The sequence below is a fragment of the Maylandia zebra genome, linkage group LG7 (genome assembly GCF_041146795.1).
Source record: "Maylandia zebra isolate NMK-2024a linkage group LG7, Mzebra_GT3a, whole genome shotgun sequence".
NCBI classification, from domain to species: Eukaryota; Metazoa; Chordata; class Actinopteri; order Cichliformes; family Cichlidae; genus Maylandia; species Maylandia zebra.
The window spans coordinates 65582518-65610198 of NC_135173.1; the positions used below are offsets into that span (position 1 = coordinate 65582518).

Consider the following 27681-nt stretch of genomic DNA (forward strand, 5'->3'; position numbering starts at 1 on the left):
ATTTATTTCCATAACATCCAATATAACACTTTCATTTTAAGACATGAATCAGTTGAAAGTCCAAACTTACCATTACATGTGTGTTTCAGGTTCACACATCAGAGTGACTGAGAACGTCGTGCTGTGTTCTTTCCTGAAATAAAAAGCATCCCCTGAAAACAGCCTGGATCCATCTCCGTTCTCAGGCTGATATGAATTTGAAATCAAATAAGTTATTGTGAGCTTAACAAATGCAGCAGTCTTGTGACTGAAAGGTCTTTAATCATAACATACTTCCAGGCAGAGGAAACATGACCAAATGTGCAGCTTTAATCCGGACTGGGAGGTGTAAACAGATCTCACCAATTAAACTGGAACAGTAGTAACTGAACTGCTCTGAACCACACTGTATGATGTTTAGACATCAAGTTTACACGCAGTGTTCACAGGTTTTAATTTAACTAATTAACTTTATAAAAGATTAAACTTTACACTAAACTAATATCATAAAGAATGCCAGGAAGAGACATTTCCATGGCTGGATGACTCACAGCATGAACACACGAGGACTTATTAAATATTTATGAACTATTCACTAGAAGAAAACAATCTGTCTGGAACTTTATCCTCAGTGCCCATATTTCCGACAGCTCCTGAAAGCAGCAGCAGGCTGACTGGCTCTGTGAAGATGGCGGACTGCATACGTGTTCCTCTGCTCCTGCTCTTGATGTGCATCTTTTTGTTTGTACATCCGATTCAAGCTCAAAACAAAGCTATTTCCAAACTTATTGCCGGTGTCGATAAAATGCAGAACCCAGTTGGAGGTCCGGGGCCCGCGGTGGGAAACCCTGGAGTCGATGAGAGGAACCAAGGCGCCGGGGCCTCGCTGTCTCGGAGGCGCTCTACCGGCTGGAAGTTGGCTGAGGAGGCGGTGTGCAGAGACGACCTGACCCGGCTTTGCCCCAAACACTCCTGGAACAATAACCTGGCGGTGTTGGAGTGTCTCCAGGACAGGAAAGAGGTATATTCGCGGGAATGGTAGCTTTAATCCCGGAGAAAGAGGCAGGGTGTGCCTGCAGAACGAGCTAAAGCTAGCTGCTAGCAACCAGACAACGTCACGCCAAACGCCAGGCAAAATTACAGCAATTTATGATTTTTTGTATCGTTTTTAATGTAACACCCAGTGCACGAGAGGACTCAAAACATTTTCATAGTCGTTGAAGTTTAGTTTTCAATTCGGCGTGCTACAGTGCCAGGAATGCAAGGAACTGTGTCTCAACTGAATGCTTCAAATTGGAAAAGTGAGACGTGGATAAGAAAAAAAGAAACTGGTTACCATTTAAATAAAAGTTGGACTATTAACAGGCCGAATTTATCTGAATATATTACCGACTCAGATTAACTATAAACTTGGATCAGAGTACCTATAGGGATTTAATATTGGGCTAAAACTGGTGGATTGTTGGTGCTCTACGGAGTAGTTAAAACCACGTATGTTTCGGATTAGCTAGCGGTTAAATGTCAAATTATCAAAGAAAAATGCTCCTTTGCTGGTATAACAGTCCGCAGAAACCCAGCGGCACTCTGGCGTGGACAGATGGGTAACCGAGTAACTTTTTAAACCGAGTGACTTTACATTAAAGCTGTTAACTGTTCGGCAGCAGTTGTCGCTAGCTCTGGTAGCCTTGGCGAGATGCTAACCCAGATAACGTTACCAAACCTGCTGCTGGGTGATTTTAAGCTTTTTTTACTTTTAATTTCAGACCCCGATGGTGATTGATAGGGGTGTTGTCCACCTAGTGTGCGGTTGTTATGTGTTAAAGATTGATGTGAGACAGACTGAAGTGTTAGGACTTATTTTGTCTGATGGTTTCCCCCCTGGGGAAGGCTGTTGGTGGCCTCTCTGTGCAGCCCCGTTATTCTCTGTGGTTTTGGGGGTTGTGAGTGTTGACTTGGCGCTGTTAAAGGTACCTTTTGTAATTACCCCCTGGAAATGTGATTTCAGCTTTGACCACAAGAGGCAGCGTTTTATGTTGGGATGTTCTTAGATGTGCACCAATCTAAGAATAAACTTTTTTTGTTTTTTTTGTTGTTGTTTTTTTTACAGTAAGTCATTTAAATCTAACCTTGTACTCTTGCAGTAGCAGAGGAAGCTTGTGCTGAAAAGGAACCCAAAAATGCTTTACAGTACAGTGAGATATTAAATTGTGATGTTATCTTTAGTTCTAATAGAAATAAAAGTATATGTATTTTTATATATGTGTATCAATATGAAGATAACAAAACGGTTAATAAAACTCTGTAAGAAAGGTTTTCTTTTAGATTATCACAGTGGCTGGAATTATGTACATCTGATGACTTTAATGACTGGCCTGGTTAAACAGGGAAGGTACCTGGTTTGACTAGCTGCACTGATGTCTAATCAGAGCAACACATTGACATTATGGATAGACGGTAGGATGATAGTTTTAGTAAAATTAGGATAAATAATAAATCTCCTCATCTTTGGTCTTTGAGAAAATGTGGGCATCTTACCACAGCTGTTTATGTCCTGCAAATAAATCTCTTTCATTCTCAGGAAGCTGTATGCCTTTATAAAACAATATGTAGAAAAAAAGTAATGAGCTTTTTAACTTTATAATGCATTTTCACTTTCCAGGCAGTTGTTGGCTCTGGTTGTACATAATTTAAAGCATTTTACAAAAGGGGCATAAGAACTATTCATTACAGTGGACATTACGAGGCCCTAATTTGCGAACCTATTCACCTATGAAATTAACTTAACTGGAGATCTACCAATAAATTCTTTTCAAGTCCAGTTAAAAATATGGATATCTTGCCTTTGTGTACCTTGTCATACTGAGTACCAGACACCCTTCAGAGGAAACTCATTTCAGCTGCTTGTGTCCTCTGTCTCATCCTTTTAGTCTTTACCCACAGCTCGTGGCCGTAAAGAGTAGGAAGATAATCAGTAAATCCAGAGCTTTGCCTTCAGAAAGATATTTGTTCCTCTGCATGGAGCCTGACTGTGTACACCACTGTAAAAAATGAAGCATCTGAGAATACGCATTTATTTTTATTAGTAGAATGGTAAATAGCACAGCTCTCAGGTCTCTTTTCAGCTCAGTGTGAGAGCCTCTCACTGTCCTTGTTTCCTTTCCTTGTATCCTCATGCATCGATCAGTGCATGAGCACATTCAGCATCTAATACTGAAAAGCGTGTTTGTGTGTGTTTGTCTTTTGGATAATGCCAAGCAAAGACCACAGTCCAAGCATCACTATTTCTTTATGTTACCACCCACATTTTGATTTCTGAAGGACATTAATGCAGAAACATTTACCTCACAAATATCACTTTTTTATCATTGCTGTCACAAATCCCTCCCCCAAATAATTAGATAATATCCATCCATCCATCCATCTTCATCCGCTTTATCCGGGACCGGGTCGCGGGGGCAGCAGCCTAAGCAAAGAGGCCCAGACCTCCCTCTCCCCAGCCACCTCCTCCAGCTTATCCGGGGGAATACCAAGGCGTTCCCAGGCCAGCCGAGAGATATAATCTCTCCAGCGTGTCCTGGGTCTGCCCCGGGGCCTCCTCCCGGTGGGACATGCCTGGAACACCTCACCCAGGAGGCGCCCAGGGGGCATCCTTGTCAGATGCCCGAACCACCTCAGCTGGCTCCTTTCGATGTGGAGCAGCAGCGGCTCTACTCTGAGCCCCTCCCGGATGGCCGAACTTCTCACCCTATCTCTAAGGGAGAGGCCAGCCACCCTTCGGAGGAAGCTCATTTCTGCCGCTTGTATCCGCGATCTCGTTCTTTCGGTCACTACCCACAGCTCGTGGCCATAGGTGAGGGTAGGGACGTAGATCGACCGGTAAATTGAGAGCTTCGCTTTTACACTCAGCTCCCTCTTCACCACGACGGACCGGTGCAGCGTCCGCATTACTGCAGCTGCAGCCCCAATCCGTCTGTCGATCTCCGGCTCCCTTCTCCCATCACTCGCGAACAAGACCCCGAGATACTTGAACTCCTCCACTTGGGGCAGGAACTCATCCCCGACCCGGAGTGGGCACTCCACCCTTTTCCGGCTGAGAACCATGGCCTCAGATTTGGAGGTGCTGATCCTCATTCCCGCTGCTTCACACTCGGCTGCGAACCGTTCCAGTGCGAGCTGGAGGCCCTCACCCGATGAAGCCAACAGAACCACATCATCTGCAAAAATCAGAGATGAGATTCTGAGGCCACCAAAGCGAAAGCCCTCCACCACTTGGCTGCGCCTAGAAATTCTGTCCATAAAAATTATGAACAGAACCGGAGACAAAGGGCATCCCTGGCGGAGCCCATCACCCACCGGGAACGAGTCCGACTTATTGCCGGCAATGCGAACCAAGCTCTTGCAACGGTTGTATAGGGATCGAATGGCCCGTAGCAATGGGCCAGACACCCCATATTCCCGCAACACCTCCCACAGGACACCCCGTGGGACACGGTCGAATGCCTTCTCCAAGTCCACAAAACACATGTAGACTGGTTGGGCAAACTCCCATGCACCCTCAAGTATCCTGGAGAGGATAAAGAGCTGGTCCAGTGTTCCGCGACCAGGACGAAAACCGCATTGTTCCTCTTGTATCCGAGGTTCGACTAACGGACAAACTCTCCTTTCCAGCACCCTGGCATAGACTTTCCCAGGGAGGCTGAGGAGTGTGATTCCCCTGTAGTTGGAACACACCCTCCGGTCCCCCTTCTTAAAGATGGGGACCACCACCCCGGTCTGCCAGTCCACAGGTACTGCCCCTGATCTCCACGCAACATTGCAGAGGCGTGTCAACCAGGACAGCCCTACAACGTCCAGAGCCTTCAGGAACTCGGGGCGGACCTCATCAACACCAGGGGCTCTGCCACCAAGGAGTTGTTTAACTGCCTCAGTGACCTCGCCCCCGGAAATTGGCGGGTCATTCCCCTCATCCCCAGACTCTGCTTCCTCCTCGGAAGACGTGTCAGTGGGATTAAGGAGGTCCTCGAAGTATTCCTTCCACCGCCTGACAATTTTCTCAGTCGACGTCAGCAGCGCTCCGCCAGCACTATACACAGTGCAGGTAGAGCACCGCTTTCCCCTCCTGAGACGTCTGACGGTTTGCCAGAATCTCTTCGAGGCAGTCTGAAAGTCTTTTTCCATGGCCTCTCCGAACTCCTCCCACACCCGAGTTTTTGCTTCAGCCACTGCCCGAGCCGCATTCTGCTTGGCCTGTCGATACCTGTCGGCTGCCTCCGGAGTCCCACAGGCTAACCAAGCCCGATAGGACTCCTTCTTCAGCCTGATGGCTCCCTTCACCTCTGGTGTCCACCATTTGGTTCGGGGATTACCACCACGGCAGGCACCAACTACCTTGCGACCGCAGCTCAATGCAGCAGCTTCGGCATTGGAGGCACTGAACATGGTCCATTCGGACTCAATGTCCCCAGTCTCCCTCGGAATGCTATTGAAGCTCTGCCGGACGTGTGCGTTGAAGATCTCACGGACTAATTAGATAATAAAGTATAAAAATAACAACAACATAGAATTGATTTGAATCGACTGGTCTGTTGTCGTGATGCTCAGTCGATTCTTTTGAGCTGGGATCAGGTTGATGTCAGATATAAAAAAAAAAAAAATGTTGGATCGGTTAAATATTCAGTCAGGGGGAGATTTCAGGCCGGAGGAAGTAAGAGGTGGAGAAGGCTGAACCGTGGATGAAGGAGAGTGGCCGTAGGTCTGATGCAATTGGAGGCAGAGGTCGGACGGCTCGACAAACATGAAATGTGTTGGAGCTGTGTGGTCAGTTTGAAAATGTAGGTGCTGTCCTGTTCAGTCTGTTCGTCCTTCTTTATTTTAGTGCAGCTGAAGCGACATCCTAATTAAACTTTCCCTAATACTCAACTTCTGTAATAATGAAGTTATTTACAGTTGGGTCTGTAACTTTGGGCACATTTGACACATTTTTCGTAAAGCAAGCAATCAAAATGTGATTATATTGTGATTATATATTATATTGAACGTTTTACAGTCTCTAATGAGTCTGAATCATTTATAAAACTCATAAAACCTCTAAAATTGCCTCTTAAATGTTCATTATTTTTAGAAATCTTACTGGTTATCATAAAAATTATATGCACATTAAAAATATCTTTAATAAATGAGATCTTTAGCTTTGCTGCCAGTGGTGCAGCAGATGGTTTAAACGTAATCAGGTTGATGTAGTTGAACTTGTGGTGGCTTCAGATTGATTTGGGAGACTGTTAGCACTGAGTCACGTTCATGGTCGCTTTTATTCATCTTCATCCAGATGTGTTCCAGAGAGAGTTGTTTTAAGGAATGTGTACTTCAGCTGCTTTGTTTAAGCTCATTCGACAGCTCCTTATGAGAGACCTGTTGGTGTGGCAGCTTCTGGCTGCTCGCTCTCTCAGTTAAGCTCATTAGCTGTTTGTCTTCAGCAGATCTGCAGCAGACAGAGGCCTCTCTCTGTACGCCACAACAGCAGCTTAGAGCAGCTAAGACGGGTCCTCTCGCTGTGCCCATTATCTGCTTACTCACAATCACAAGACTGCGCCCTCTCGGCTGGTAAAAGTCATCCTGAAATCCTTTGTTTGTAGCCTGCTTATGAAAAATGTAGGGCAGTGAGCTGCTTATAGGTAGATTTTTAAGTGGACAGGATTTGGGAGGTGGTAAAAAATGAATTTATGAAGGCGTTTTAATATTGAGTGTCAGTACAGATGGCCTGCATTCACCCAGAAGGCTGTGGTATTGTTGTCTTCTTGTTACTCATGTTCATCTACTGTTAAGGCCATTTACATGTAAAAATGTTCCAGTTCTAGCTTCTCTAAAGGGCTGCTTTTCACTGCAAATAATCTCTTTTGGGGTTTTAGACCCTGGGCATGAATTACCACATCACCAGGTTAGTAATTGTTTGTGGTCATTTTTCAAGAAAAAAATGTGAAAAATTCAGAGTTGAACCTTTTACTCCTGTTTATCTTTTGGCTTTTGACTCTTTTCTGACAGAACAAAATGTCAGATTGCTCCTCGTTTCGAAATAATAAAAGTTATGGATAGCACTTTCTTAACGTTTTCAGACAGAAATTTAAAAGTATGTTAAGAAATACCAGAAATTTTAAAACATGTTTAAAAAAAATAAGTAAAAAGAGAAGAGATGAGAACGACACGAGAAGTGAGGAAGGAATGAAAACGAGCCCTCGCTGTTCTAAATGGCGGCAGGTTGATGATATTTTCTGTCTCGGCGCCATCTGCAGCGATTTCCGGAGGATTTTATTTAATTTGCATCAAGACCTTTCCATTCCTTTTTAATGTCACTGAGAACAGTGTTTAAGGTCATGACTTAAATTAATGTGATAGATGAAACAGTTTGTGTTTGTAGTGGGTGGAAAAAGACAAACTCGCACAGTCAGAGGATTAGACGCTTGTTTGATCTCAGCTGAAGTCTTTTGTTTTGTTTGCTCTGACTTCCTGTGAATGTTAATACCCATCTTTGCTTGGAATAATTTCTTTGTGCATCTGGACCAGCTGATTGGTTCTTCACTTCTTCTGTTTTGGAGTGGGTGGGGGTTGTTTTTGTCAAATTAATGCTCAGAACTCAATCTGTGGGCTAAGACAGTTTATGGAGGTTTACTTGTGTAGAAAATGTTATTTTTAGGCCTAAATTTCCCCACTGTTGCTGTACAGGATGTTTGATTCACTGTAAAATATGAAGCTTGTTGGGCCTTACATGTTTACTACTGCAGTATTTTTGCAGTTTAACAGGGAAAAGGGAGAAAATCATTAAGTGATTGACCTAAGATTCAGAGATTAAAAAAGTAAGCATTAAGACATAAAATACTGCAGGCTTTGGGGCATTAACACAGTACTATCATGAAAAATCAGTGAGTGCTACCCGTCCCCCTTGGAATCAGAAGCAAAATGCAAAATTTTACCTTCACAGTATTTGGTGCTGTTTATTTGTTTCTATCATGTTTGAACACTCATAGCTTCATAAGGACAGGAGGTATCTACATGAGATTTTCAGGGCTGAAAAACAAATTTAATCTCTTTAAAATCCGCAAACAAATCAGTTTTGGTTCAGCACAGTTTGTGCTGTAAATATGACCCTCTTTGGTCAGCTGGGATATTGTGATAGACTTTGGGTTTCCCAGTCATTTCTTGCAGGGATATTTTTGTCCCGTTTTCACTCCGCTGAGCGGACAAAGCAAATGACAGGAGGGGAAGTCGGCCTCCCAAACCCTCAGTGAGTCTCAGTTCTGCTGTTTTCACGCTATGAGATGAACGCAGTCAGAACGAGCTTTTTTGGGGGCGGTGACAGCGGTGGAGAGGGGTTCTGATATCTTGCCTCTCTACGCCCACTCTGCATGCCCTGTAGCCTGCCCACATCATGTGTATAAGGCCCAGCTGGCACTCTGCAGGTGTGAGAGTGAGATTGAGAGCTGCTTTTAGACTCGGTGCATTTTTGTGTCTCCGTCCTGCCCACTGTCAGGGCTGCTGCTGGTGGTTGTGGTTTTGTGTACGTGGTGCAGAGGGAGTCCAGAGGGTGGAGGCCCCAGAGAGCGAAAGCTCTGCTCCGGCCTGTCCGCTGAGCCTCGTCTTGTTCCTCCGCCCAGCTCCATAATTACTAATTGGCACATTAAGGCTGCAGGAGCTGTGTTTACAACTGGAGTGCTGTGTTTGATGAGTTGGCAAAGATCAGAAGCTCCACAGAATCCAATCAGTCCATTTTTGAATTTATTAATTAAAAAACTAAAATTATTGTCAGGATTAGATGTTATTAGCAGTGATGCAAACACTGTACTACAGAGCTGTCCACTTTCCTATCCTCACATCAGAGAGCAGTTTTTGTTTCTTTCCATAAAATCTAATTTATAGAACTGTAACAATATTTCCCCCTTTAATAATCTTTGAACCATTCATCTTCCATACTGACATATCATTTAAACAACGGTAAAACACTTGTGTCTTTAACCCGGCTGTGGTGGCACAACACAAGTAAATAAAGCAAATAAAGCAGTGATACCTCAGCATCTCTGAAACTGAATTACCGCCTCTGTGCAGCTACTTTAATCTGATCTTTGATTATCCTAAACAAAGCGTGCAGGTATTTACTTTGTGTGAACACTACGTTATAAATACTGAGAAGGTACTCAACTGGCAGATAAAACAACGTCGTCAGCTTGACATCAAAGTTAGAGCCAGTGCTCCTCCATATTAAAGCTGGGGTCTGACTCGGGTATCTCCCAGGTGTATTTCTGGCATATTCTACTGAGAGGAGGCTCCAGGGTGGATCCAGGGCATGCTGGTTAGATTACATCTCTTGCCTGGTTTGGGAACACCTTGTCCTCCACCTAGAATAGCTGGAGATAAATAGCTGAGGTAGCTGTGGGTGTGTCTGCATGGACCTGGATATGCAGCCGAAGATGAAAATGTCGATTTAATATCAATAAGTAGAAAAATGCTGAATATTGGCCCCAATAATTGGCCTAACAGTACCACTAGCTTTATCTGATTTAGATATCCATTTACTTCCAGGGTTTTATAATGCAGCACAAATAAAAAGCACACTAATGGAATAAAGTTCACCGATGTTCTTGGAGCTGGTCTGTAATTGGACCTGTCGGATAAATAAAGCAGCGATACCTCAGCATCTCTGAAACTGAATTACCGCCTCTGTGCAGCGACTTTAATGTGATCTTTGATTATCCCAAACAAAGCGGGCAGGTTTTACTTTGTGTGGATATTTTGTTCCTCAGCCAAGAAGGAGGAAAAAGGTTGCTAAGAAACATCATCCGGTGTTTCTGCGACGCTACTTTCAGGTTCAGCATTGACATTTGTCTAAAAATGATATTTCCTACTGTTGTGTTCACACCAACAGTGATAATATCTTTATGAACGCACGCGTGCATGTGTAGGCAGCGAGCACTCTGCTTGTTATCAGAAGCTTTGCGGTTTCCTACTGTTGTCTGCATTAGGATGTCATATTTAAGTAGACGTGATGAATGTTGGTGTTTATGAGGGAGCACGCCTCTGCCACATGCTTTATGACAAATATAATTGAGCGACGAGGCTGCGCAGTTTATTTAAAATCAAAATTTAAAGAAAAGGATGACTTTGTGCTCTTGTTTCGTCGTTTACTTTTGGATTTCCTTTACAGCTGTATGGTTTTGCTTAGCCCCGCCCCCCTCCCATCAGCTACGGTGGGTTTATTTCAGCTCAAGACAACATGACAGGAAGAGAGAACGATATGTGTTTAGTGTAAGCAGCTAATGTGGCCAACAATAACATCTGTTGGCTTCTCTTCTACTTTCTGTGGTCACATGAATGACATTTTAATGCAACCAGATTCACAATAAAGCCATTCTCACTTTGTGTGTTTCTTATCCAACAACAGTGCTTAGCATGAAATAATGGCAGTCACCTCCTGTCAACACTAGAATGACTATTTGGATAAAAAGTTTGAAGTCACATGAGGCTAAAGTTTCCTGTTCTTTAAGCAGTGTTTATGAATACTTCTCCAGGCTTCTTAAAGGACATCCAAAGCTTTTTTTTTTTTTTTTTTGGATGCTGGCTTTTGTTCTGTTCTCTGTCAAAATGATCCCACACAGTGCTTTAATATTGTTGAGGTCCAGGCTCTGGGAAGGCCAATCCATGACTGTTCCACTTTGCAATTTTATCCAGGTATACTCCATTGACAGTGTGTTTGGGATCATTGTGATGTTTAAAAATGTAGCTGTGACCAATCGCAAGCGTTCCTGATGGTATTGCTTAGAGTCTGCATCGTGTTTTATAGATAGCTGTAAACCGGGGGTGGCCAACTCCAGGCCTCGAGGGTCGGTGTCCTGCAGGTTTTAGATGTGTCCTCGAAATAAATGCAAAAGAACCAAGTTTTGTGTAAATACTGTGGTGTTATTCTGGCTTTTGGAATATAATTTAGAAAACGAATTGTTCAACAGTTATGGCTGAAGCATGACAAAGGAAATTTTAATAGGTGCAATTTCCTGTTTTTTAAAGCTCCTCACTGTGTGATGAGGTGTCAGTGTGTGAAATTGGAGGTAGTGGTAACGCACACATCAGTCACACTCCTGGCCCAAATACTCTCCGACTGCCTGTTTGGTCTAGACAAAAACAAGAGTGCACATCCTCTGCAGATAGCCATTTTAAAAATGTGAGAGAAGAAGCTAAAGCTTTAAAGTGGTTGTTTGCACTGGTTAATCTTTAACTGGCCAATAAAAATCCACCACACACAGCTTACAGGATGCAGTTCCTTGTTTGCTCAGGCTGACTGTTTCGATCTGTTTGCTTTTCTTCTTGGTTGGCTCATGTCCACTGAAGGGTTTCGTTTGTAACACTTCCTCCTGCTGCGCTTTCTTCACGCACAGCCTGCTTTTGCTGATTCTTGTTTTCTCTCAGGAGTGTATGCAAATGTGTTGAGTTTTAGTTAAACATTAATTTTTTCTTGTTTCCAGTAAACAGACTACTTTCCTCCCCTCCCCTGTTGTCTATATTTTAAGCTAAATAACTGAGAAGGTGTCAGAAATGGCCATGTCCCCCCCTCCGGATTCTCCTTTTCTCTCACATGATGTCATTTTTCTCCTATCTTTTCCTCTCACCCGTTTCCAATTATAGCTCAGCCTCACACCAGCTTCCCCAAGACAAAGGAGGAGAGCTGATTAAGTTTAATTTAGCTGCAGCTGTTAAATGGGAAGGCAGCTTTAGCAAATTGTTCACATTTGGCGAGCGGAGCCTTAAAGCTGGCAAACAAAAAGGCTGAACATCTCAAATATGTGAATGGGTGTGTCTGAGGAGTGAGAGGGTTTATTTACTCTGGTGTTAGATCACAGTTGTAATGCGTGTTCAGCGAGTCTGCAAACTCAGAGATGGATTCGTGGAACAATCGGGATTTAGGTCAGCTGCATGTGAACAGTTTGGCTTTTTGAAGCGATCAGATCCTGAGATAAAGCTGCGCAGATGTCCACATGACTCACATTTTGTTCTGCAACAGTGTGATGGGATACTTAGCTGTTCACTCCACCTTTGGACTGAGCGTGTGCAAATGAGGGTTTTTTTTCCTGTAGGCTAGAAATGGAGGGGGAAAAGTGGAAAAACAAAAGTCCAGCAGTGTTTGATGTGGCGTCAGGCTGTCCAACTCCCTCCAGGTTTCTCCACCCAGCTTTGTACTGCTGTATGTTGACACACTCAACTTTCCAACAAAGCACTGATGGTCAGGAAGTGGGAGAAATATTGAAGTCTTAAGGGCTCAAAAAAGAAGGCAGCTGGACTGCTTCAGGGTGACTTCACAAGACTGCCACGACCTGGATGACTGAGCAGCTCCAAAGACGAGAAATATTAAACTAAACTATTTTCTTTTCTTTCTAGTTTGGCAGCATTCATAACATATAGATAAATTAAACTCAGCTGCTTGTAAAGCTAATTTCTTGCGTGTGCTTTCACTATTATGATCTGACAACAAGAACTGTAAGCTCTTACATCGTTCTGTTGTGTCCAAAACAAAAATGGATATAGATTTAAAGAAAATCATGTACTCTCTGGGCAATATTTACTTTAATTTTGTATATATTCATTTTGTTTTCTTTTTTCCTTTAAAAACTTTAGTGCTGTAAAAATGAGAACAGTAGCATTTTGAGACTTTGATCTTGGTAATACTTTATTTAAAGATGGAGCAGGTTTTGGGTTTAACATGAAACAAAGGCAGATATGAAATGTAAAAGTGAGATCAGAGATCAGATGTGACATATTTGGATGCAAACTGTAATGTGATATTTGGTTTTGTCATATATCACAGTCATTTCCTAAATGCTGACAATACAACGGCAGTTTAACTCGAACCCTTTATGTGAACCGCACATCTCGGCAGAGGGGATTTTTCGGCCTGTGTTCAGACTGCAGTACGTTGTGAATGGTTTGCGTTACTGTGATACGCCGAGTATCCCCGAAAAGCTCATTTTCACTTCCTTCTGAAAACCAATTTAATTTTGTCTCTACCAGAGAGGGTAACAGAGGTACAGTCGTTTAAAAAGGGTTTGTGAAATGAGCCCGCTGACGGGTTCAAAAAAAAAAAAAAAAAAAAAAAAAAAGGGTGAAGCATAGTTTTAAAGATAAGACATTTTGCGAAAGTTTGACCTTATTTGACCTTGAAGAAGAGGTCAGACGTCCAAAGTAATGTGGTATTTAGGATCGCCACATATCATTCCCTGTATCCCCAATCTGATTTACCAAAAAAATACAAAGTAGAAAAGTGGCATGTGTGGGCTTCTTTAAAACATGTATTTTAAGGGCAAACACTGTGATAAATGGCTAACAGCATGGCTGACAAGGCAGTAACCAGCGCGGTTTCACAGTCATTTTCCTCCTCACGAGACGAGCATTAACCCTGCGCTGGCGATAATGCTCATCTCAGCCGTCCGAAATGAGCCTCCAGAAAGCAGCGGGTGATGTCACCGTAGCCTCATCCATCTTTCCCCTCTCTGGGGACTGAACTCTGCGATGTGAGAGAGAGGGGGGGACATCGCTCTCACTTAGCTTTTTTTAATTGGTGTCAGTTTGTAGATGCTGCTTGTTTTTCTCGTCCTGCTGTTCTGCGTCAGTCTGGTTCCCATTTACAAACGGAGTCCTCCCAGTGCTCTTTAAAACTCAACGGTACTATCGTGTACCGTCTCCCCCTCCCCCTCTTCACACTGCACTGTTTTTGTGAAGAGCATTGTCACACCAGTGTGTAAAATACGTTGTAAAAAGAGCACACAAACACACTGGCAGTTTATTCCTAGCTGACTGTGGCTACCATGTGGTAAATGGTCAGAAAGTCTTTGGTCATCTGCAGAGCTGTTATTTCACAGACCCACACAGTGAGTTTTCCTCTGGTCGAGGGTGGGGGCAGGAAGTCGGGGGAGGGGTCATCTCGGGTCAAAGCAGAGCTGCAGGAAAATGCCTCGGTGACCGCACTGAAGCAAGAAGCTGAATGCCTGAACGCACCATCCCACAACACACAAGACTGCAGTGGATTATGGGATGTTATAGATTGCAAAATTTCAGTAATTAGGTGTCCTCTCTGTTTAGTCTCAAATATTCAGACCCAATAATTAAACTTTCTGAAGAAGCTAAACTTTTTTTTTTTCTCTTCCTCTTTCAGGACTCTGAAATCGCTACAGATTGCAACCATGTAAGTGTGTGGGGTTTTTTTTCTTCTCTCTCTACCCTCACACTCCACCTCCTAGCATGCACTATGATGTCTTATAATTTTATGACGCAATGATTTTCCACTAAAAGTATGCACAAGTTTTGTAATGATTCATATAAACAACCGATAGCCAACATCGGTACTACTGCTTTTTTTTCCCCCCCCCCGCTATCCAGAAGTTTGTCTCATTAATGAATGTCTGTCACATTAAATAACAGAAAGACTTTATAATATAAAATGATTGACATGTTAAAATGTTGTTTTTATTTTTTATTTGTCCTGTTTTTCTTTCTTGGGTTTTTTCTCCACTCTGTCCTTATTGGTGTAATTGTCATACCTCGTATCTTCTCTCCCCCAGCTGCTGTGGAACTATAAGCTGAACCTGACCACAGACCCAAAGTTTGAGTCTGTAGCGGTGGAGGTCTGCAAGACGACCATCTCTGAGGTCAGTCGCTAAAAACAAATCTCTGCAGCTCAACTTGATGGTCTTCATTCAAGCCTCCAAACGATTAAAAGAACATCAGATAAACTGGCAAATTTTGAAGTTTTAAGACTGCTGTGATTTTGGAGTAGACTTTAAAATCAGGAACTAGAGCTGTCAGCACAATGTTAAGAAACTGCAGCCAGTTTTTATGTCCAAAATGTCGAAGAGATGTCAGAGGAATCGGGGCCGGGGCTGGTCGGTACTTATGTGTAATACTACAAGGTGGTGGAGTTAGTCAGTGTAACCTTTATTGACCAGTTAAGTCATTAACCCTTTAAAACCGGTCGGAGCGGGCACGCTCTGTTTTGCGTTACTATTTTTAAATCCTTGTAGAACTGGAACCACGTAAGCTAGCGCAATAATTTTTTTGCATATGAAACCGGAGGAGTTGTACTTACATCTTATGGCATCAGCTTGTCCTCGGTCACGGTTTCCTTCCACATATGGCTTTGCAAAAACTGCATAAAAAGCACTTGCAGCAACAAAAATATAATATTCCAGAAACACGCTTTGCCGATCCGATCAGCTGTTCATAACACTTCCTACGTTGGAATAGACGTCAGCGCGATCTATTGCATTTCCGCCATTACTTGCCAGAAACCGGAAGTGATGTCATTTTCGCGGAAAATGTAGGGTTTTTTTTTTTTTTTTAACCTTCGGGGCATTATAAGCCTATACTGGTGTTTTTAAAAGGTATGTTTGACTTTATGCTTTTCTGAATAGTTTCTGGGATGTTTAGAACTCATATTGCACTGCTGGAAATAGTTTATTTTGATGCATATGCTGTTTCTTTTTTTTGCAAATTTGCATTATAATATTTATTTTCGTTTTTCCTGCAGTATATAAAAATTGGTGTATCTCAAAAATAAAACTATGAAGACCATCAAAGTAAATTTCCTGTTGTTGGAAACTATTTTGTGCAACTTTTTTGTATTTACAGTTTTGAGGGATAAACCTCTTAAATTTCTCTAACTAGAAATATATGGTAAAAAACCAAAAACGATTTTCAATTTTTTGTACTTTATTGCCCTTTTTTTGCACTTTATGTAGTTTCTATGGACTTAATGCATACATATTCTTAAAATTTGGGCTATAACGGTTGTATTGATGTATTGCAACTTGAAATGCTCCCACAAATGGCTCCACAGCATGTAAAAATATAAAGATAAGTTCTGGCAGACTTGGTTCTATGGTAGGTCTTAAAGGGTTAAAGCCGCTTTTCCAGATTAGTACCTACTCGGATCGGCAGGTTTTCACTTACAATTGAGTAACACGTAATGTGAGTGGTCGTCATGGCAACGCTGCCGAGCGTCCTATGACGTAATTAGTATGTGACACGAACGCTACAACATAGGTGGACGTTGACGATATCCCTGCTGCTCGGTCTGTGGCTTTCCGCCAGACTCGGGGAGCACGGTGTGTTGCCGGGTTTCAAAAATGGCAGTTTTGATTTTCGTGAACGAGGCGTCACTCGATGAGTTCAGCCAATCGGTGGACTCAAACGAAAGCAAATGTGTGAATCCATTTTTTTTTTTTTTTTCTTCCTCCTTTCATCGTCTGCTCGTGTTCAATGCTTTCATTGCCATCGCAGTAGTTTTGTGTTTGTTGGTCTCTGTGCTTTGGGACAAAATCATAGATCATAAAATTTCAGCTGGTTCCTGATCTGGAAGTGATGGGCATGTTGGAAAATATGAGTGGTTAATTGGATTTTATTTATTTAGTTTTAATTAATGGCTGCAGAGGGACAAACACATTTTTCTGCCATTGAAAAGTTGTCACACAGCACTGAGGAAAAACTGCTTACAGATATTTCTTTTCAGTCCGGGTGGTTTTCCTATGGAAGGGCAAAATCTGTTCACGACCCTCACCAATGTAAACCTTTAGCATGAATTACAGTAAAAGGTCCAAATCTAGAAACGATTGGAGTGCAGTACCAGGTAGCACGAAGAAAAGTGCACAGATACAAATGGAGAACTTTTAAAAATGTATTTATTTTTTTCAATGAAAATCACAATTTCTAGATTTTTGTAGGAAAAAGGACATTGGTACATTCAAGTGTAAAAATAAAGCTGAGTTAATCAGAAGTGTTCAGACCTCGTTGTTCTGGACAGGTGACACGAGGTGCTTTTAAAGGCAGGTTTGTGTTTCAGCTCTCACCGAAGTGTCGCCTTCGCTTTTCTCCATTCAGATTAAAGAATGTGCCGCGGAGGAGCTGGGGAAAGGTTACCTGGTTTCCTGCCTTGTAGATCACCGTGGCAACATCACCGACTACCAGTGCAACCAGTACATCACCAAGATGACCACCATTGTTTTCAGTGATTACCGGCTGATCTGCGGCTTCATGGGCAAGTGTCGCGATGACATCAACACGCTGAAATGTGGCAGCATCAGCACCGGAGAGAAGGTGAGGAGAAGGGATGTCGGACTTCAGAGAAAGAAGCTTGTTGTGTTTGACTAGTGCTGCTTGGTTATTGGTGGAGTAACATCTGTGTCGCTGACTCGTTGTTTTTGGCTCTTATTTACACTCATGTTGTTAGATGTATAAATAATGGGTTTGTATTCAGAACATTTGCTTGATTAGATAATTCTCTACTTTATTTTTCTTCTATTTTTTTTAGGAGATGGAGATGAGATTGTAGTCAGTAATGTTCTGCACATTGTTATATTGCCCATTAACTTGAGTCAATACCTACGAACCAATAATCTGCCATGTTTGTTGTTGTTTTTTTGGGGGGGGGAAATCATGCATTTCATTTGTATGAGCTGTTAAAAATGAATGTTATTAGTTTTTAATGTTTATTTCAACTTGTTTTTTCAGTTTGTACCCAACAGGTGCTTGCTTAGGATACTAATGTGAACCTATATCGTGACAATTATTGAAAACATTCAATACAATACAAAAAAGTTAAAATATTGACGCGAGCTCTAGTCGCAGGTTCATATAAATCGAAGCCCTAACTGTTATAAATTTGGTTGAATTAGACAAGATCTTGCAGGAGAAACTATAGCTGGTTGTCAGGAATCTTATGTTGATGTGTCCAAAGAAACTGCAGCACCAAATGGACTGCTGCACACACCACAGTTGAAGTAGTTTGTGCTGAATGAGCGCTCCCAGATGCCTCAGGATGTGTTTCTGATGCTGGAGGGTGAATTTGTGGTGCACGACTTGATGAATGTTTCAAATGGAAATCTCACAGTTGTTGCAGGTTTACAGCAGAGGTTTAAAAATGGCGGCCTCTCTGGAGGTGTGTCGATGTGTCAGAGAAGATGACATGAGATCTAACTACGCCGTAGCTGTACATCGAAGATTGTTTATAGTGCTGCTCATATTCTTACTGACCTGCTGGATTTTGGTCGGAGAGCAGATAAAACTCAAAGTGGACTGAGCTCAAATGAGAGAAGAGGAGTTTGTAGCAGCTTGTCAGCGAGCAGAGCGAATCGATCTTCCACTGAACGTGTTTCCCTGCCGCAGAGCTCCATAAGCTCCTCAGACACACACTTATTATCACGTTGGCACGATTAGAGCTCAGAGAGGATGATTTATCTGTGGGCGGGAGTGCTTTTAGTTTCATTATCAGAAATTTGTCACAGTGGCTCTGAGTGGAAATCGGACAGACCATGTTGGCGCTTTAACTTCTCGCACACTGAAACGACACGAGGCAGGATTGTTTATGAACTGATTCTCAAAATGAGAAAATGTGTTATTAACTCAGCTTTAACTTGATGTTAAACTTTAAAATCAAGCTTCAGCTCTCTACTTTGTGAAATTAATCAGAAATTTGTCTTCCACCTGTTGTTAAAACTAGATGGTTGAGATGAAACGACTGTTTGCACTCTCCTAGATTCCTGAATATAAAAAGATAAAGCCCATCTGGACTCTTATCTAGTCCTTGATCTCACAGGCTTAAAAGACAAAGGAGGAAACAAAAACTGAGGAAAAGGAGCGCGCGCAGTAGCGAGTAAAGCCATTGTTTTATAGATGAGGTGTTTATGTGGATTTGGACGGGAAAGCAAACCCTGAGCCTCCTGAGCATTTAGCTGACAAAGAACAAATGTTTTCCAAGAGCAGAAGCACAAAAGGTCGCTGAAACTGTGTTTAATTTATTTATTTTCTGCAGCTGACCTCTGTATTTGGTGATATCTCACTATACGAAGCGGCCCGGCTTCTTGTAGATAGCTTGTTGATATCATTTCTTGGCTTATCTGTAGAACTGACAAAGGAGATGAGGTTGGTGTGTGTCATTGAGAACTGCATGACCCAATGTGCATGTTCTCTTTGACACATTACATAATAGATAGAATAAATAAAAATAAACTGGTGCTGTTCAATTCAGTTTACACCAACTCCAATCAACTTTGAATAAGTATAAAGGAGACGTTTCAAATGCACCAACTTGTTTTGACCACCCACCTTTCCCACTGACTGATATGAGCCTTTACCCACAATGCATTTCTTTAAGTTGCATTGTGAGTTTCTGTTCCTCACAGGCAGGAAACTGCTGCACTTGTAATAATTCATGATATTGGGGCACAAAGCTGGAAAAAGTGTAGATATCTGCTGGACTAATGAAGTAATAATGTTAAAATAGCTGCTGTCTGGAAACGAATCCTTGTCGTACCGGAGCTGAGCCACACCGGCAGTAGTAACTGTGGTACCTTTGCCCTCCTCACAGGACGTCCACTCTCAGGGCGAGGTGATCGCCTGTTTGGAAAAAGGTTTGGTTCGTGAAGTCGAGGACCAGGCGGGGGCGCACGTCATCAGGGAGGAATGTAAAAAGGCCATCATGAGAGTCGCCGAGCTCTCCTCCGACGACTTCCACCTGGACCGCTACCTCTACTTCTCCTGCAGAGACGACAGAGAACGCTTCTGTGAAAACGTAAGAATCCTTTATTCTAGAGCTCAGAGGATTCTTTTATTCAATTATTTTAAATTGATCAGTAATACTCTTAAATGTCACATTCTGGAAACACTTTCTAACGTTCTCTTCTCCCGATCTACCCTTTTTTTTTTTTTTTAAATATTCTATATCCTATTTAAAAAAAAAAAAAAAACTGCTAAATTTGTATTATTTGTAAGCTGAAGTACCATCCAACTAGGGTCTTCTCAAATTAACGTCCCTTTGTTTCAAGATGAGCTAAAATGTGTTTCTCTGAATGTGCAGATTAGCCGAGACTATATGACGTTAGCACGAGAAGTTAACGATCAGAAAAATCCAGATGTTTTTATTTACTTTGAAAGTTAGAAGACAAACCTTTAAACTGTGAGGGAGAAATTACTTTGTGAACATTCAAATTAAAATGAACTAACAGTACCTGACAGTATAAACTACCCAACTACATTATTAAATATTATAATGGAAGACATTATTCATTTGTTACTCGCTCAAAAAAAAGTTCTTCAGTGGATCCAAAGTGATAAACTATAAAGAAAGATTGCGGTTTTCCCACGTTGGTTTCTTTTCACTGACTCCTGAACTGAATTGAAAGTTCACGTTAAAGACGTCATAGTTATCTCTGACTGCAGGCTCGTTTGTGGTTCCTGGGAGATTTAAAATTAGAATGTGAGGTAGAGCCTTCAGCTTTCAGGCCCGTGTGCTCCGAACCCAGCTCCCAGTTTGGATTCAGCTGCTCTACTTTTTAAGATTAACCTTCAGTCTTTCTGTTTTTTGGTAAAGCCTATAGTTGGTTAGTTAGTTGCTGCCTTCTGTGTCACATGGGATAAAGAGAAGTTGTAGTTGTTACCTAACATTAGTAAAGCACCTTAAAATGACTGAATTTGAAAGTTGATGAACTTTTTCCTTTTTTTTTTTTTTCCAGACTCTGGCTGGGGAAGGAAGAGTTTACAAATGCCTCTTCAATCACAAGTTTGAGGATTCCATGTCTGAGAGGGTGAGTGCCATTTACTGTGTCCACATTTTATTTATAGAGATTTTTTTTCCTCTACAAAATACTTAAAATGAACCTTTTCCATCTCCTGGTGATGGGGAAAAAGTCTTATAGTGATGATGGTTACAGAACAATGAAGTGTACAAATTGTGATGGATACGGCCTTCCTGCAGATTAAAAATCAGACTCGTTGAGCATTCAGTTGTGTAATAAGTGTCTGTGTATGTTGTGTGTCATCAGTGCCGCGAGGCGCTGACCACCAGACAGAAACTGATTGCTCAGGACTACAAGGTCAGCTACTCGCTGGCCAAAGCCTGCAAGTCGGACCTGAGGAAGTACCACTGCAACGTGGACACCAGCATGCCCCGAGCGAGGGAAGCTCGCCTGTCCTACCTTCTGCTGTGTCTGGAGTCAGCCGTCCATCGAGGTGAGCAGACCTTTATCTGTCGCTCTTGGCTCCAGCAACTAATTAATGTCCCTTTTTGTTTGTGTGGCACTCAGAGGCCACTGAGAGCTCAATTACATGTCACTCATTGCTCTGTTTCTCCACTACGAACCCGCTCCTGTTTATTTTGCTGAAGACTAGTCTGAGGCAGACAAAGTAAAACTGTCGAGTTTGTGTGAGGGTAGAAGGTTAGTTTCATTTAACCTCAGAAGTCAGTTTCCAGGTTGGTTCCTCGAGTTGTTTTTGTGAAATGTGTTTGAATATTTTGTGCTTAAACGAGATACCACAGCTACAGTGTGTGTGTGTGTTTTTCAGGTCGTGTGGTCAGCGGCGAGTGTCAGGGTGAGATGATGGATTACAGGCGGATGCTGATGGAGGATTTCTCTCTGAGTCCTGAGATCGTGCTGCACTGTCGCAGTGAGATTGAGAGTCACTGCTCCGGTCTGCACCGCAAAGGACGAACGCTGCACTGCCTAATGAGGGTCGGCCGAGGAGACATGGGCGCCATCGATCCCAGCTGTCAGAAGGCGGTGAGATGGCATTTATAATATTCACTGTATGGTTACAGAAACATTTACATAGATATCACTGTACAGATTTACCTGCATGAACACAACTGTTTGACCGTCCCACAGCCATATTCCTACATGTCCCAGAATGTCGTGTAATGTCTTGCGCTCACTTTTTGATTTTATTATGATATTTTTTCCATCCACAGCTGCAAACGTTGATCCAGGAAGCCGACCCCGGGGCCGACTACCGCATCGATCGGGCGCTTAACGAGGCCTGTGAGTCCGTCATCCAGACCGCATGCAAACACATCCGCAGCGGCGACCCCATGTGAGTCCTCGTGGAGGGAGAGGGATCCAGCAAATAGAAATCCTAAAATTTGACACAGTAGAAAGTGCAATGATCCCACCTGCTGTATGATCATGTGGATTAAAAACCTGAAGAAGAACCGACCGTTCAAGGTCTTATGGCTGCTGCGCCGTGTGGCTGAGATGTGAATGCGTTTGTGTTTCCTGATCCTGCAGGATCCTGTCGTGTCTCATGGAACATCTGTACACTGAGAAGATGGTGGAGGACTGCGAGCACAGACTGCTGGAGCTGCAGTACTTCATCGCCAGAGACTGGAAGTAAGTCCTGCCGACAGGCTGAAGAAAGTCTATTTTCGACATTAATGAGGTTCAGATGATCATCTTCAATTTAGTATATCAGTTTATTGGTATTTGGTAATTGATCATTTTAGTTGTATTGCTTTTTAACAAGGCTGCTGTAAAAGTATTCTTGGTTAGTTGATTGCCTCCATTTAATACTGCGACCATAGATGGTATAAAAACACTTGTTAGTAAAGTGCTGATTGGAAGCCTTGAGAGTTTTGCTGTTGCCATCTGCTTTGAAGTGAAAGTTGACAAGTGAGGATCTGAAGTGAACCTGAACTTAGGGAGGCATTTAGACGGGGTGGTTTTTCTCATAGATGTCTGTGGGACTGGAAGGATTTTTACAATCACAAGCACCGCCCCCCTGGTGTTTTTTTTTTTTTTAAAGTAGGTTTAAGACAGTTCTGCATTGGTTTTACGTTTCAGAGCCAGGATCTTCGTCTATCTTTTATTCTGTCTGTGCTTTAGTCCCAAAGAGACAGCTGCAGGTATTAATCTGCCTGTTACATCCTGTGTCGCTGCTTAGGTTGGATCCGATCCTGTACAAGAAATGTCAGCCCGATGCATCCCGACTCTGCCACACTCACGGCTGGAATGAGACCAGCGAGTTGATGCCACCTGGTGCCATTTTCTCATGCCTGTACCGCCACGCCTACCGCTCTCTGGAGCAGGGACGAAGGGTGAGTCTCTGCCGTTGATTTAATCTAATGATTAAATGTGAAGGTTACAGCACTTGGAGATCTCCAAGTGCTGTTTTAGATTTGTTAATAGAACAGTTTGTTTCAGAAGAGGTAACTGTAAAGCACAAAAACCTGGCTTATAGGGCATTCATGCAGCCATAGGAGCTCTATTTACATTAGGAAAGTAGACTAATTTTATAAAGAGACTGTGCACTGTGGCTCAGTGAAGTGTTGCCTTAATTGTGTGACTGCTTACAGTATTGCAATTAGTACAGTGTACATTTTGTTTTCAAATGACCACTGCAGTTTTTTGGACTAATTTGGACATTTTTATGCCAAATAAGCGATTTACAGGGGGAACGTTTTGTATACTCTCAGTGGCTTGAAAGGCCTCTGAATTCAAATTAGTTAAAAAAGTGCATTTTTCTACAGTTTAGGCTTTTTAAATAAAAGGTCATTTAAATGTTCCTTGCTTTAAGTTTTCTGTGTCTGCACAGTTGTTTCTGTTTTTGTTCTCAAGGTTGTGACTTATCTGTAGGCTCAGCCTAAAAGTGCAGATACAGAAGTTAAACCCTTGTTTAGTCTGATGAATTTCTGCCAAATGTGAAAAATACTGGAAATGTTTGCAGTTTGAAGGAGGTGAAGACAGCTGTGACGAATTCAGATGAAGTGACTTTAATCTTTATTTAATATAAACACACAAAGTTGCTTTAAGCCTGAACTGACAACAACTTGCATGTGTGAAGAGGTAAATGTAAGGTGCCAAATATATACAGGAAGTCTCTGACCACAGAATGCTCTCGTAGTTCCCCAGTGGGGAGTCTGAAGCGGAAAACCATGGTTCGATGGTGAGTACCTCTTACTGCTGCTGATCTCATGATGCTGCTCACAGAATCGCATCTTGGATGATTACTGGTGGTTTGTAGAGGAGAAGTGATTGTGTTGGATAATTCCCACCCACTCTCAGTGCATGTGGGAGCTGGCTTTTAATTGCTGAAGTGAGCTGCTGAACCCTGAAGTGAAGAATCAATATGACAATCCACTTACGGAAAACTTGGTGATGCTGATGATTCAGCTGCAGCAAAATTAAGCCTTTGATTTAAACAAGCAGTGTAGGAAACGCTGGCTGTGTTTAAGGTGATACTCCACCCAAAATGTGTTTTTTCCAGTCCTGCTGAGGCTTGTAACAAGTTGTGTGAAATTAGTTAAACACCCTATGATGTTACAGAGAGAACCTTGCTAATCTAATTATCCTCTGTGTAGCATCTGGCAGTGGTGGGGAGGAAGAATTCCCTTTTGACAGGAAGAAACGTCCATGAAAACCAGGAAGTTGTAAAACGCTGCAGTACCTGGAATGTCCACTTGAGGCTTGAGTGTAGAGTCGGTCCCCATAGACTAAACATGTTGTAAACATGTTTACAGCCTGCTGCAAAAAATGTTTTGGCCTATATGGGAAGTTTCACACACCTTGAGCAGGTGTCTGTGCTCCAGCGGTCATTAATATCAATGCATTTTAGTAACCTGGGAATGTGCAGCTGCATTACAAGTACAGACTGGAGAAATACAGTGTGACAAAATCATTAATAGCTTTTTAAAGAGCTCAAAAATCGCAAAGACCTGTATACAGTGCAACGCTGATAATGAAGACTTGATTAGTAGAAAGGTAATGCTGCTCTCCGCCATTGTCGTCTTTGTTAATGAGAAATAAATGGCGAAAAACAAGTGCCACAAAAGTATTAACGTTTAATGTCAATATCACACTCACATTTTATCTGTTAATACTGAATTAAACGTACAAATCTAAAGGCTTTTGAGGATTAAATGTGAAGGACAGACACACTGAAAATCTTGGGTGGAGTATCATTTTACAGTGTCCGTGATTAACAGCAGCCGATACTTTGGTGGGTAATTTGATGACGATGTCGTCATCGTCGTCCTCCTGCAGCTCTCCCGGGACTGCAAGGTGGAGGTGCAGAGGATTCTCCACCAGAGGGCGCTGGATGTGAAGCTGGACCCTGAGCTGCAGAGGCGCTGCATGACTGACCTGGGAAAGTGGTGCAGCGAGAAAACGGACGCCGGGCAGGAGCTGGAGTGCCTGCAGGACCACCTGGACGACCTGGTTGCTGACTGCAAGGAGGTGGTGGGAAACCTGACCGAGCTGGAGTCAGAGGTTAGCTTGTCTCCGCACACTGCAGTTTCTTTAAAGCGTGCAACGTGCAAAACATTAGGCACAAACATGAGACAACTGATGTTTCCAAGGTTCCTTTGAGGCATTAAAGGTATTAAAATCAAAGGAAGTAAGGGCTTGAAATGAGTTTTGCATAAATTTTCTGTATGTAGTTAAAGATGATTAAGGATGATTAAAAAAAAGACTTGGCCCTTTTTTATAGGTGTTTACAAACCAGTTTCCAGTTGTCTGAAAAGTTGTATTATTTGCACTGAATTACTGGCAGGCAGCAGGTGGGGCATCAACCTGATAATTAACTTCTCAGTATAGTACGCAGACATTTGGACTGAAATAGTGAGTTTGAGCCGTCCCACTCTGATAAAAGCAGGTAAACCTGAACTGGCTGAAGTCATTTTGAGTTTGTGATTTCCGTCTGCAGGATATTCAGATTGAGGCGCTGCTGATGAGAGCTTGTGATCCCATCATTCAGGCCCACTGCCATGTAAGTATGAACTGATGAGCACATCTTCCTTCAAACTTCAATTCTTTGGACATTTTCTGTGTTTTGGTTGAATATACTAAGTTTGGTTGAGACTCTACAACAGCCTCCAAGCAAACTGATGTTCCTGTGACTGAAGCTGCGACGCGTAATGTTTTTCCTTAGCAGGTCAGAGACGCCATATACTCAACAAAGGAATTGAAGCATGATGCACAAAAAGCTGAAGGCCTGCCAAGGAGGATATTTTAGTCTAGTTAAATTAAAAAAAATTCATCTGTAACAGCAAAATCAAATTTTCTCTTGTGGACAGTCCCCATGCTCTTATTTTGAAAATTCTCTGCAAACCAGCAGTCCTTTCACAGCTCATGTTTTCCTTCCAGTAGGTTCATCTTTTCACAGTTGTGAGACAGTCATTTCCAAAGCTGCCCTCTTATTTATTGCCACAGTGTTGTCTGGTTTATTAATATATATGTGCTTCTCCTTTTGTGCCCCCCTGAAGTTACAACTTCTGAGGGGTTATTTGTTTGTTTTTAGGATGTTGGGGGCTGGACTGAAATGGTCCCTGACCTGGGTTTTCCCATGTGTGGTCTAAGTTCTTGACCACAAAACAAAATTTCAAAGTTTCTGTGTTTGGTCAAAGCTGGCGCCACACGAAGAGCTCGCTGTACTTTGCTAAAATGCTCATGAACAAGTTCTCGTCACACTGAGAGGTTATTTTTGATCAGATGAATAAGACGGTGACTTTTATTTTTTAACTCACTTGAACCATCTTGCATCTATGCAGTGTGCAGGAAATTATTAAGGCACTTTAGAGGAGAAGCACATTTTTCACAGCTCTTTCAAAGCATCTTCTGCTAAATACAGCATGTTGATTACTTTTGTCAGTTTCAACATATTTCAGAGGAAGTTGTCGATGAGTTCAGTCTTCCTTCTCCTTTTCTCTGTGCGCCTGGCAGGAGGTGGCTGATAACCAGATCGACTCTGGTGATCTGATGGATTGTTTGGTTCAGAACAAACACCAGAAGGAGATGAATGAGAAGTGTGCCGTGGGAGTGACACACTTCCAGCTGGTGAGCAGACTGATGGAAATGTGTTGGTGCAGGAGTAGAAGAAGAATGAGCTCCTAATGTTTTGTTATGCAAAATCTTATCAGTTTAGAAAGGCTGTAATATTCCTGCAGCTTCTTGAAATCATTAATAACCAACTGCTCTGACTGCCCTTCCGCCTGTCCACAGATTCAGGTTAAAGATTTCCGTTTTTCCTACAAGTTCAAGACAGCCTGCAAGGAAGACGTCCTCAAACTGTGTCCCAACATCAAGAAGAAGTAAGACAAATACAGACTTGAGCAAAATCAGCCATAGAAGATATCACAAATACAAAAAGCACCAGTATGTCCAACAGTTGATTGGATATGTGACCATACAATCTGAATCTACTGTCTGATTGGGTTGTTTTTCTAAACATACCCTCAGTTTTTAGGTGTTCGTGTTAGTGGTGTCCAGTCAGATACAGTCCTGTTAGACCTGCTGAGGTTTCCAGCTCTCTGTGTTTCAGAGTGTGACCGATGGCTGAATTATACTGTGAGCTGCCAGCAGCCTTTTTCCATCCAGCAGTCCAAACACTGAGGACAGTTTCACATGTAGGATATTTTTTAAAGGAAATTATCTGGACTCACAAGCCTTAGAACTCCGCACTGCTCTGTGATCACTTCTAAGTTGTTGTTTCTGGGTTTGAGAATGTAAATGTTGTAGAAACCTAAGATTGTAACACTGCAGTTGGTGGAAATGTATATTTATGCATTGATGTTGACCACTCAAAGCTCCTTGAACTGCATGCTACATTCACACAGATCTTTATTCTATGCATTGGAGAAATTTATCTGCATTGCATAATTAGCTATGGTGATACTCGTGTCCATTGGATGTCTGTGAAAATCATAACTCCCAAGTTATGATGATGGAAAAAGAGCTTTTCAGGTTTGCAAGCATGAACCTGTGGATGGATCTTTACTGGTTTCCTGTAGTTTAAGTCTGCAGATCACTGAGGGTCTCTCAAGCAGTCCGCTGCTTACTGGGCCTTCTCACCTCTGTCACCTGGCAGGCATGCTGCAGGCCAGCAGGGGTCTGCAGTTAATATTGAAAGATGGGTTTT

The 27681-nt window shown here is 42.5% G+C and overlaps 1 protein-coding gene across 5 annotated transcripts in view; it reads left to right on the plus strand.

Moving 5' to 3' along the window:
* Window positions 1-621: 621 nt before the first annotated feature.
* The window catches only part of LOC101485134 (Golgi apparatus protein 1), a 36692-nt gene continuing 9632 nt past the window's right edge, over window positions 622-27681 (plus strand). For 2 of the 5 annotated variants that reach the window (XM_004566163.3, XM_004566164.3), the window contains exons 1-16: window positions 622-1000; window positions 14162-14191; window positions 14568-14654; window positions 16882-17097; window positions 19367-19570; window positions 20511-20582; window positions 20820-21006; window positions 21340-21554; window positions 21743-21864; window positions 22059-22160; window positions 22711-22864; window positions 23671-23712; window positions 24810-25034; window positions 25471-25533; window positions 26487-26600; window positions 26766-26854. In XM_004566163.3, the coding sequence (XP_004566220.1) occupies window positions 668-1000; window positions 14162-14191; window positions 14568-14654; window positions 16882-17097; window positions 19367-19570; window positions 20511-20582; window positions 20820-21006; window positions 21340-21554; window positions 21743-21864; window positions 22059-22160; window positions 22711-22864; window positions 23671-23712; window positions 24810-25034; window positions 25471-25533; window positions 26487-26600; window positions 26766-26854 (2255 nt within the window). In that variant the 5' untranslated portion in view covers window positions 622-667. The remainder of the gene's footprint in view (window positions 1001-14161; window positions 14192-14567; window positions 14655-16881; window positions 17098-19366; window positions 19571-20510; window positions 20583-20819; window positions 21007-21339; window positions 21555-21742; window positions 21865-22058; window positions 22161-22710; window positions 22865-23670; window positions 23713-24809; window positions 25035-25470; window positions 25534-26486; window positions 26601-26765; window positions 26855-27681) is intronic. The other 3 variants (XM_076886916.1, XM_024803380.2, XM_076886915.1) reach the window with 2 other exon arrangements.